The sequence below is a fragment of the Chlorocebus sabaeus genome, chromosome 20, assembly GCF_047675955.1.
Source record: "Chlorocebus sabaeus isolate Y175 chromosome 20, mChlSab1.0.hap1, whole genome shotgun sequence".
NCBI lineage: Eukaryota > Metazoa > Chordata > Mammalia > Primates > Cercopithecidae > Chlorocebus > Chlorocebus sabaeus.
This window is the reverse complement of record NC_132923.1, coordinates 70,973,937-70,986,455: the sequence shown is the minus strand read 5'-3', so window position 1 is coordinate 70,986,455 and position 12,519 is coordinate 70,973,937. Positions and strand designations below refer to the sequence as shown.

Here is a 12,519-nt window from a genome sequence, read left to right as displayed (position 1 = left end):
TGACGATTAAGGTTTTTTTCTTTCATGTATATATATTTTGTATTGGTTTACTTTTCTTTACTTTTTTGACAGTATAAAGCAGTCATATTCTTTAAATTCTGAACTCGTCATGTTTTAGCTATATTACCTTGGCCAAATAATTGTTCTCTCTGTTCCTTTATTAGAAAAAATGATGAAAATAGTCTAACAAACTGTTGCAAGCATCAAATAAAATATTTTATGGGAATATACTTTGTAAACTATAAAGCATCTGTGTAAAATGCATATTATTTTTATATTCTTCATGATCATTATTTGAGAGCCTAATTGTTACTTATTATTCTTACTATCTTTTCCCAAATAGCTTTGTACCAATTTCTTGGATTTTTGTATTAATATTTTGTGAAGCTCTTTTCTCAGCATATCAAATTTAATTGGCTTGGTAAATTATGATGTTTGGTTTTGCATGTACATGTTACACATTTCAAATGTTACTTTAGAGAGTATGCCACATATTTTTCTTTGAGGATACAGAGCTGTTGTTTTTTTTGTGTGTTTTTTTTTCTCCTGTAGGTATTAAAAAGTGTCAGCAAAGCTGCATTGAATAACAGACATCCTAAGAGGGGATATTTTCCACCTCTATAATGAAGAAAAGCAGGAGTGTGATGACAGTGACGGCCGATGATGTAAGTTCCAAAAGGTCCCAATCATGTTCGGTCTGTTCAATAAAGAAGTCACTGGATAATTCTATTCAAAGGGCAGCTGGGGGTGTTTAACACACCACTCTGTGACTAGGTGTTTTTCTGACATGGGCATAGCCAACACCTGGATCTGGCATTCTGTGAATTGGACAGCAGGAGCAATACCCTCTTTGCATCTTGGAAATGGGCTGAGTTTCACTTTTATGGTTTTCAATCACAGAACCACCAATCTCTAGTCTACGCCCATATCCTCACTCTCAGATAATTCCTCTTTCCACACTGCTTGCATGATCAGTTCTCTGATAACTTTCTTCCACACTTTTACCCATGTACAGCTAACCCTTGAAAGTCACTTCCTGTGGTGGGGTTTTTGACAACTACTCGTAAGAAACTTGTGATATACATAGCCCCTAGGCCTTGCTATTCAAGTGTGGTCCTTGGACCAGCAGCATTAGCATTACCTGGGTGTTTATTGAGAATGCAGAATCTCAGGCCACACCTCAGACCTACAAATCAGACTATATTTTAACAGGATAGCAGAGTAAATAGGTATGTACTTTGTTTGAAAAGCCCCGATCTAAATCATCTGAAGAAATCTGTAAACTATCTTCTATAGCTTTGGATCTTGGTCCTTAATTATCTCTTTGCTTTCAACTGACCAGTCCTTCATTAGTGTGCCTTTAATTGTCTCATCTTTACCCAATTACTGTTCGTAATTGAGCTAAAAATTATGTGCTGCTGATCAGATATGTGAAAGGAAAGAAAGGAGGGAAGAAGGAAAAGTAATTTTCCTTGTTTTCTGTAATAACCCATCTTGTTAAGCTCCTATTTCACAGATGCTCACCCCGTGGGCCCTGTGGGCCCTTTGCCTCATACCGCAGCAAAACCTTTGGCAGGAATGTTAGAACTAATTCTCAGCTTTCTTCCATGTTCCCTGTAGGACCCACAGTGCAGAGGGAGAGTTAGGTGTGCTATTTAGGTTCTTGCTTCCAAAATACACTCCTTTTCCATTGCCATTTCTATTTTTTTTGCATGTCAAAGAACCTAGTTAATGTGTTCTGTTCTGTCGCTTGTGGCAGCATTTACTTCTTTTTTTTTTTTTTTCCTCCCTTCCTAGCTCTTGGACTAGAAGGGCATTTCCTTTAAGTTACAGTCTAAGTTCTCAGTAACAACGTTGCTCAGGATATCTAAAAGAAAACTTCTGGGATTTAGAAAACTTTTTTCTTAAAAAAAAAAAAAAGCCTTGGGATTGTCCCTTAATACTATTTGTATACTGTGTGCGCCAGTATTTTGTTTTTTTGGAAGAATAAAACTGATCAATGCATTCCATCTATAAAAGATGGACAAACCATTAATTCTTTCTCATTGCATCCTTGAATAATAATCTTGATCCTCCCTGAGGGAATAGTGGGCATAGTCAAAACAAGAGGAAGGTTGCCTGCAGGAAAAATGCAATGGATATGAACATTAACCCCACCATATTGGATAAATATTACCTAGATTTGCTCTGTCCACTATGGTAGCCACTAGCCACATGTGACTGTTAAGTACTAGTCTGAATGGAAATGTGCTGTAAACATGAAATAGATCTTGGATTTTGAATATACAGTGCAATACAAAGCATTTCATTAATAATTTTTGATAATATTACATGTTGCAATGTCATATTTTGCATATACAAGGCTAAGTAAAATATGTTATGAAAATAAATTTCACTTGTTTCTTTTAATTTTTTAAATGTAGCTACTAGAAAACTTAACATTACACCTTTGACTCTCATTTGCATTTCTAAGCACAGAAATTATATATGCAAATATATTAGGAGATTGTTTCAAAGAAGGGAAAATAGTAAGAGTGATAATAATTACCTCCAAAAAACTACTCTTGTAACTGATGGTGACTGCCAACAATAAAAATCACAGTTTTCGAAGAAAAAATTGCTTTCATTACTGTCTCATGGAGTATCATGACGTTTAGCTTTGATTGGGACTCTGACTGCCATTCACTGCTTTCCATAATTTCCATTTCTGATTTCATAAGGCTTAAAAAATTCTGTCCTATGGTCCAAATTGAATGTGTACCAAAGCCCAGTAGGAGACCTTAAAAATACCTTATTCCATTTTCTCACTATGAGTTTAACCAGAAGAATTCAAAAAGTAGAGAATGCTTCAAAAATGACTGAAATAGAAAAAACAAAAGACAAATAATAACAGCAACAAAACCTTGACTACTTAAGCACCAGCATTTCTCATCTGTATATTTCAATGGTCCCAACTTGGTTGGTTTCAATATGGGGCTATCACAAAGAGCTGTCCTTTGGTGTCCCCTCCCCCTCCTCTCTGCAAACTTCTACTTAGGTGCAAGATTTTACACTACCTTTTCCTTTGTGACAACCTTTTCAAATTTTATTGGCAAGAATATTGACTTTTAAACAAACAATTATTCAGAAACAGAAGGATAAGCCAAAACTAGATTTTTCCTTAGGGATTATTCATATTATCAGGTGAATTTTGGAAACCATGATGCATTTTAAAAGTTGTGATTTCCAGAGGTAACATTCAAATTAATGTTCCTTTCCACAAAATCTTTGAAAATTTAGGAAAAGAAGTTCAAGATCACAAATCAGTAATTGAGAATTGACTAAACTAAATTTTACTATGAGGTTTTTAGTAATTTTAGGGTAATGGTGTATAAATTATTGGTATGAATTATAGAGTGCGAAGTAATTATGAATAAATCTGCATGAGTTAATTAGTGTTTGTAAAACAATATTAAGTTTTCATCTTGAATTTAATTTCTGACAAGCTATTCCATTATGCTCTTACTTTGTGGCAATGCATTTAATGTTAACTGAGGTCTTCTGGAACAAATCTTTTTAACTTAAAGAATGATTTTAAATTTGAAAATTAGAGCTTGTTCGCAAATTAGTGTGGGAGATATTTTGTGATAGGTGTGATTTTTTTGTTTTTCAAATAACAAGTACCAAATAGTACCCATTTAGGTCACTTACTACAATTAAACCTCATTGGTAATAGTTCTTTTTTCTAAAGGAGAAAAATATCTGATAATCACATTAGGAGGCTAGGGTGGTTGGTGGTTTAGCTACATGATAGGTATCCTTATTTCTGTTGTTTGGCATGGTGTTTCTTACATAAGAGATAAAGTATATATTTAAGACTTTGCGTTCCAGATAACCAGTGCTTTCTTTACATGCATATTTGGAACTAGACTGATTTACAGTTATGATTTCATTTAGTTTTTTCTTAAATCTCTTCAGGAAAGTTTTATATATTTTGTCTCCTAAAGTAGTTTGTCTTTCAAAAAATAAGCATATATATTAGTTTTTCCCTTTAGCTTCTAATTTACACATGTAGACACACACACACACACACACACACACACCATACAGTAAGTGCCAGACCTACAATGGATTTAATATAATAACTAATTACTAAACAGTGAAATACTGATACATTCCAGAATGTTTCAAACTCTGGAAAATTTTAAATTGTTTTGTCTTCTTCCTGATACTGAACTGTGGTTCTACTGAATTTCAAATAAATAGTATTTTAAAATTATAAGTCAAGCAAAGAAAATATAATGGTATCCCATTTTCTGGTATGGAGGGTGGGGCTCCTGAAAATTGTCAAACCTGTTTTTGCCCTGATTTCTATCATCAAAATATAGTCTTACATGCCTCAGATAAGTATAAATCACTAGATTATATGTTCTATGAGAAAAGATACTATTCCTCTTTTTGCTATTGTATCCTTCTTAAACAGCACAGTGCACAATAATAATAGATGTGTGTCAAATGTGTGTTGAATTAACACAGCTAGATCCTCAAACTTGAGTTAATTATCCTTGTATGAATTAGGAGAGGGGCCATGGAGTGGAGGAGCGGAGGGTAAAGAACTTTGTTTAAACTTTAGGAGGTCTAGTCGCAGGTTCTCCTAACTCGAGTCTGAAGGGCTAGTAGGAAATACCTGTCTTTAGGGTCACAGAGTAATTTTTAGGTGAGAGACTAGCCCGATATTAGGACTTCTGTTATTCTCTGCTAGCCAGGTGTGGACAGTGAAAATTCTAACTTTTAAACCTTAAGTTGGTATCAGTGGCCATTGCAGGGCTATAACATTTTCTGTCTTTCAGCTATTTTGAATGGTACACCAGGAAGAGGCTCATTAGGGCCTCCTGCTCCCAACAATCTCAGGACCCATTGTCACCAAAAGATATGGGAAGAATAAATAACTTGTATCATTGAGTATAGCACAATGTGTTTGTCTTCTCACAAAGTATATGATTAATGTCAGCATTAGGGCATGTACTTGAACATGGCAGTTCAAGACTGGATAAAGTATACTTCTTTTTCTGAATTTTTACACAATTTGACCAAAAAATTATATATATATATAGATATATATCTATATATATATATCTCCACTTGTAAGAAGACCTTTCATAAGAACATAACAGTCACCTCTAATTATCAACATTCCACTGTTCTAAGATACAAAATATTTTTACCTTAAAACACTGAATGGCTGGGCTCAGTGGCTCATGCCTATAATCCCAGCACTTTGGGAGGCCGGGACAGGCAGATCACCCGAGGTCAGGAGTTTGCGACCAGCCTGGTCAACATGGTGAAATCCCGTCTCTACTGAAAATACAATAATTAGTCGGGCATTGTGGCGCGTGCCTGTAGTCCTATCTATGTGCGAGGCTGAGGCAGGAGAATCACTTAAACCCAGGAGGAAGAGTTTGTAATGAGCTGAGATCACTCCAACCTGGGTGACAGAGCAAGACTCCGTCTCAAAAAATAAATAAATACATAAAATGCTGAACAAGAAACTTTATATTTTCTCATAGTTTGTTCCCATAGTTGAAGAATGATAACATTGATTTCCAAAATATATTTTTAATTTTAGCTAATATCATTTTAGCAAATTATGAAAAAAAAATAGAAAGGAAGGAAGGAGGCCTCCAATCCACATGCTACAACTGGTAAACATTATCTATATGCCTAAAAATCTTGAGGAATATGCACGGATAAGTTTATTCCAAAAGCTGAGAATCAGCCTTTTCTATTGTTTTCTCTTAAGCTTTTGACATCAATGTTAGATTCTGATTGTGAGATAATCAGGACATCATAAGTGACAGCTTGATCATTTAGTTTTTTGTTTCACTCCATTTAACATTTGAATTTCATTTTCTTTCTCTTCTTTTTTTCTTTCCCTGTGGTTCCTCCAGAATGTTAAAGATTATTTTGAATGTAGCTTGAGTAAATCCTACAGTTCTTCCAGTAACACACTTGGGATCGACCTCTGGAGAGGAAGAAGGTGTTGCTCAGGAAACTTACAGTTACCACCGCTGTCTCAAAGACAGAGTGAAAGGGCAAGGACTCCTGAGGGAGATGGTATTTCCAGGCCGACCACACTACCTTTGACAACTCTTCCAAGCATTGCTATTACAACTGTAAGCCAGGAGTGGTGAGTAGCCTCAAAATCAAATGTCAGTTCTAAATTTTTATTTTCCAATTTCTCCAAACACAATTTCATAGTATTAAAATGTGCTTTTCTGTGAAATAACTAAGACGATTGACATTTTGAGAATTTGTTTCCCCTTAGAATCAAACATAAGGTCTTGTAAACAGTGGAGATATTTTCTAGTTCTTCAGAGTGGAAGGAACATGCTTCATTTAAAGCTACTGAGGAAGGAATGAGATACATTTACATTAATGTAAAGGGATAGCAAAATTACTGCTTATGATCTAACTTTTTTTAAAAAGAGCTATACAGTGTGCATCAGTATTTTTTGACTTAGAAAAACAAATTACATGAGTTACTATATGTATATGATATTCTTATTGCTGAACTCTACACTTATCCCTAACTTGTCTTTATTATCATCCCATTTTATTAATCTCAGTTTGTAATTATCTATAAAGTAAACACTTCTTTGTAAATAGAAAGAGCAATGAAAATTGTGCTGTGATAGATGCTGGGACTGTTTTGCAGAGTCTATTTTTATGAAAGAGGCTATTTTAAACTAGTGTTGAAAAATTAATCATCTAATCTTACAATTGTGGTTATTGTGCCATGACTGCTTCAAATATGTGCTTTATTATGTATTTAATAATTAGTACATTCTCACTTTTTCTCTTCTGTTTTCCTATATCATTTTAAAATACTTTTTCAAGAATGATTGGCTTACATATCATGGAGATTTATCATGAAAATGAAAAATAATTTTTCGGTTTGATATGATTTTAAATTAATAATGTATTGCTTTTAAAATAGCTTTTTGTTTAAATAATTTATCAAGCTGAAAGACTAAACATTAAATTATTGTACAACATTATTCTAGTAAATCACTAAAAATCTATGATTTTTATGGTGTACCATGTACCTCTGCCACATGCTGAGCTCTCCAGGGCTGATGACTAGCCCAGTATGTGCTCTTTGAATAATGATATACGGCATCTTGACATCCTTTAGTTAATGTTTACCTGACACATTGAGAATTAGATCACTGAAACTCCAGGTATCATGGTTAATAGCATCAAATATTTAATCAGACAATCCGTGTGATAGAGAATCATGCTAAAACATTGTAAAGAAAATGGATTAAAAATTTGAGAGGCACTGTCTTATATCTTCTGTTCAGCTGAATTAACATTATATAACAGTCATAGCCAATCATGGAGAACTAAAAGGGGTAGGGCTCCCCTATAGGGTACTGAATCACATGGCTTATGTGATTAGTCTTGATTGTGCATCTGTATAATTACGGATTTGGAGTCTTAAAGATTTCTAGATTTAGTTTTCAGCAAGTTGGCAGTGATACAATTCTACCAGTTGTTAAAGTATTGAGATGTTTTCATACCAGTTGGTAAATATATGCTTTCTTGAGCTCTCTGATTGCCCCTACTACTATCCCAGACTATTCTCCAGAAGTCTCCAGAATTTCTCACAATCTAAAAGCAAAGAGGTGAAGACTGGCACAGAGGAGTCTGGTTTTGGTGGGTGCTGGTGCTATATCTGTTGTTAGATAATTTTAAAAAACACCTTGGATAAAATGTACAGTGCCTTGTAAAGTTTGAGTTCATTTAATTCAAAGACATTTTGGAAGTTGTAGAATTGTTCCTTCCTTAAAAATATCAAATCTAGACCCTGCCATTTGGGGCATGCTTGTTTATCTTTCCTAGTTGAATGTTTTTATTTTTAAAGGAGGGCAATAATATTTGTCTCATTGGCTATTGTGAGGATCAAATGAGGTAATCTATCTAAGGTTTTTTGCTTAGTAAAATGCATTCGGTAGGTAATCAGCAAATGTTGATTTTTGTCTTCTTGATCATTATCCAATAAAGATTTTTTGGAAATTAGAAACCATGTCTCAAGTATCAGTAGCCTTATTCTGGGTGTCAGTATTTTAGGGTGAAATGGAAAATTTAGCCATTATTCATGTTCAATAGTCAGTGAGCACCACATATTAGTAATTCATTTATAGCATGCCTGTTTTATTTCAATTGACTGGCTACTTTTTAAAGTATGAGAGTAGAGTATGCAGTTATCAACTCTAAATTTATTTTTAAATATAAGTAACTAAAAGCGTTTCTGAACATCTCTTGAAGATCCGGCTTCCACTGAAATACTGATAGCTGAAGACTGGTGGAATTATTGGTGAAGGAATCTGATTAAAAAATGATTTGACTAGAAGTGAGGAAACTGGGTTCAAATTATGATTATTGCCATCAACTTGATGAAAGTTCATAGAGATAAGGAGTACTGCCTGCGACTATGTGAGAGAAAGAATTGTGCTTACCACTTAGAGTACCAAGAATATGGAATCAATTTCCATGCCAAGACCAGCAATGAGCAAATGTTTTCTGTAAAGGACCAGATAGTAAATATTTCAAGTTTTATGAGCTTTGCAGTCTCTGTCACAACTACTCATCCTTGCTGTGATATTGTGAAAGGAGCCATAGCCAATGTGTAAACAAGTAAGTGTTGCTGTGTTCCAATAAAACTTTGTTTACAAAAATAGGCAGCAGACTGGATTTGGCCTGCCAGAGTTTGCTGATCCCTTTCTAGACTACTAAACATCTCTAAGACATGATTCTAGGATTTGATAATTGCTTTTACAGTTATCAAGGACAAAAACTGACTTTGAGGTCCTGGCTGATGTGCTAAATAAGTCATAAATATGGGACGATGTGTTCTAGATCAAGCTATCAAAGACAGTGAAATAATTTGATTCAGTTCTAGTGAAAAGTATTGCTCAATTTTATGTAAAGTTTTATCTAAAAACATTAACATGATTTTAGGATATGTTTATTTGGAGAAAACTGGCCATCATTACAACAAAAAGACCTGAAATATCAGAATAGTAGTTTTATTTATCATGGAGCAAGAAAGAGTTAGAAAGGACTCAAGCCCAGTTTTATTGGGTGATTTCCATTTTGTAGCCTTTCAGATGAGTTTCTATTATAATACAATCTCCAAAAAACAAAAATGAACAAACAATGGAAATGGTAATACCTACATTTCAGAGTCATGAGGAAAATTAAAGAAAAGGTTTGCTCTGCATATAGCACAGTCACTTGTTCTTAATGGTTATTTTGATGTTATTATTATTGTCATTTTTATTGTTAAATTTAGACTGAGCAGCCAAAATTATGCATTTTCTATTATTGGAGGTTTTAGGGAAACTTTACCTCCTGAGTTCTTGGAACCAACTTGGACATATGATGAAGGAGGAATTCAGGTATGAAAGCAAGATGTTATCTTTAATACTGATAAAATTGATATTGAAAATATAATTTATGTCTGTGGGCAAGTGGGTTCCTAATATTGAAACCTATAATTACATAGATGCTAGACCTGGGCAGGATCACCTCACCTCTTACACACACATATATAGAAGGCCTACCCCTACAAAACTTGTAGCATGGAGGATCTGTAGAAATCGTACCCACGTGAGAAAGTAGAGGGAAGGACTGAATTGTACATGACCAGTTTCTCCTTCTGAAAATACCAACAAAGATGAAATTATTCATTCTCCCTGGGGAATAGCGAGTAAGGCGGCAGAAAGAGGCTGGAAATGTGATGCCGGTGGCATTCTGGACACTTGCAAGGCATATCAAGCATTTCCCAGTTTTTAAAATCTTTTCACCTTAACTTCAGGGGCACGTGAGGGATGTGGCTGTTCTTTAGAGGAAGATATCGGGAGTATACCAGTACCGACTTACTGCCGTCTTTGTGAAGCCGTTCTCGCAATATCAACTGCTGCCCTTTTGTGTATTCCCCCGACCCCTGCCGCCAAAAAAAAAAAAAAAAAAAAAAAAATCTGAATTCAAAGTTTCCTGCTGTTGTAAACTGAAGTTCAAAGAAATGAAGTTCTCAAATTTATCCTCTGTGTATTCTTGATTTTCTCATTTTGTTAGCAGGATCTTGAAGCGTAGTTTAGAGGGAGGGTTTCCTAACCAGCTGCAGCCTAAGTCATCTTCCGCTGTAAAGGCTGTAGTTTCGTCAGACCCTTAGAAATTGTATTAGTATAATACCAAGTCTCTGATGGACTTCACTTTTTAAATAGTTACTGATCTACCAAATTTATCAATGCAATTCTGCATAACCAAATTTAGATAATAAGCCAATTCTGGGCTGTGAAATCTAAGTTAATCTATAACTTTAATCTTCTTACATGAGGATCTTGGAACACTTTACTTTTTCAAGTCCTTCGCTGTTTACAGTTTGTTTTTATGTATTTTAATTATCTATCTCTCTCTATATATATCTTACCACACAATACATTAGCATTTTTTTTTTGCATTCACCGTTTGATTTGGATTTTCCCAGATATTTACCAATATTTTTGGTTTTAATTCCTCCTCATATCTTAGACCCTCTGCTGGGATTACTTGCCTTTTTGCCTGAAGTAAATTCTTTAGAATTTATTTCGGTTTGTCTGAAAGTGTCTTTACTTTATTTCAACACTTTGAAACTATTTTTTCCCTGCTTTTTGTCTTCTGTTGTTACTATTAGGAAATCAGCTGTCACTCCAATTGTCTTTCTTGTAGATGACCTGTCTTTTTTTTTTTTTTTTTTTTTGTCTCTGGATTTGGGCAGGTGAACTTTACTGTGCCTAAGGGTGCATTTCCTTTTATTTATCTTATATAAAATTTCCCTGACTTCTTGAATATGTGAGTTTATATCTTCCTCATCAGATCTGGAATATTCTTTATCATTATCTCTTCAAATATTTTATCTGCCAGTCTTTCTGCTCTGCCTTTGGACTTCTGACTAAATGTATTTTTTAAACTTACTTATTTATCTTCCATTTCTCTTAATTTATTCCACATTTTTTTCTCATTTTGTCTTTCTGGGCTGCATTCTGATAATTATTTCTAATCTGCCTTCGAGTTTGCTAATTTTTTTTCAAACGATGTCTCATTTGTTATTAAACCTATTATATATTTTTTCATTTTGATTATTGTGTTTTTTAATTTTAAAGTTTTTATTCATGTATTTAAAAATATACTAGATAATCTTATGTGGTTTTCTATTCCCTGCATGTATTCACTACCTATTACTGCATAACAAATAATCCCAAAATTTACTGGCTGAAAATAACTAACATTTTTTATCTCAGAGTTTCTATGGATCAGGAATCTAGCTGTGGCTTAGCTGTGTGCCTCTAACTCAGGTTCTCTCACAAGGATGGAATCAAGTAATTGGCCAGTACCGTAGTCATGTACATGGGTGGAAAGGTGGGCAGATCTGCTTCCAACTTCACCAACATGGTTGTTGAGTGGCTCAATTCCTGGCTCTGGCTGACTAGAAATACCAGTTCCTTGCCATGTGGGGCTCATAGACCCATGTGAAGGCTATTTATAACATGCCAGTTTGGTTTCTCCAGAGCAAGTGTTTTGGGAAAGAGAGACCAATAGAGAGTGAGCAAGACAGAAGTCAAAGTATTTTGACAACTTAATCTTAGAAGTGACATCCCATCACTTTTATATATTCTGTTCATTAGGTCTTACACATGCACAGGGGAAGGGATTCTGCAAAGGAATAAACAAGGAGGTGGAGATCACTGGAGATCAGTTTAGAGGTTGTATATGGCTTTGCAGATATTTTCAAGCTTTAGAAAGCAAGAATAGTTATTTTATCATTTTGCTCATTTTAGTATCTAAAGTTTTCAGTGATTCTATTTTCTATTATCTTTGTTTCTGATGGTTTTTGCTCATGCTTTTAAAAAACTTTATTAAGAAAAATAGCCAATGCATGCTGGGCTTAACACCTAGGTAATGAGATGATAGGTGCAGCAAACCACCGTGGCACATGTTGTATGTAACAAAACTGCACATCCTGCACATGTACCCTGGAACTGAAAATTAAAAAAAAAAATGCCTTACTACTATTTAAAAAAACTTTATTAAAGTACAGTCAGTGTGCAAAAAAGTATACATATCATAAGAGGGCATGTTGATAAAATTTCACAAATTGGCCACAGCCACAAAAGCAGGAACAAAATCAAGAAACAAAACTTTACTAGTGTCTGAGAAGCTCTTCTTATGCACCCCCTGAGCCCCTACCCCATCACTACCTCCTCCATATATCTAACAACATCTATTAGTTTTGTCTGGTTTTGGACTTTACATAATGGAATCACATAATGTATACTCTTTTGCATTTGACTTATTTATTGCCCTCAACATTAGGTTTAAGAGGTGTGCTTAATTGTATTGTGTGCTGCCACAATAAATTAAATGTCATTGAAACATTATTTGTAGGCACAATTTAAGGTATCAGAATAAGGTTCGTCATAGAGAATTTGCACT

The 12,519-nt window shown here is 34.5% G+C and overlaps 1 protein-coding gene across 1 annotated transcript in view; it reads left to right on the top strand.

The window, feature by feature from the left end:
- Positions 1-552: 552 nt before the first annotated feature.
- PDE4B (phosphodiesterase 4B) overlaps positions 553-12,519 on the top strand; it is a 446,330-nt gene continuing 434,363 nt past the window's right edge. The window contains exons 1-2 of the mRNA XM_007978423.3: positions 553-665; positions 5,928-6,166. Of these exons, the coding sequence (XP_007976614.3) occupies positions 624-665; positions 5,928-6,166 (281 nt within the window). The 5' untranslated portion in view covers positions 553-623. The remainder of the gene's footprint in view (positions 666-5,927; positions 6,167-12,519) is intronic.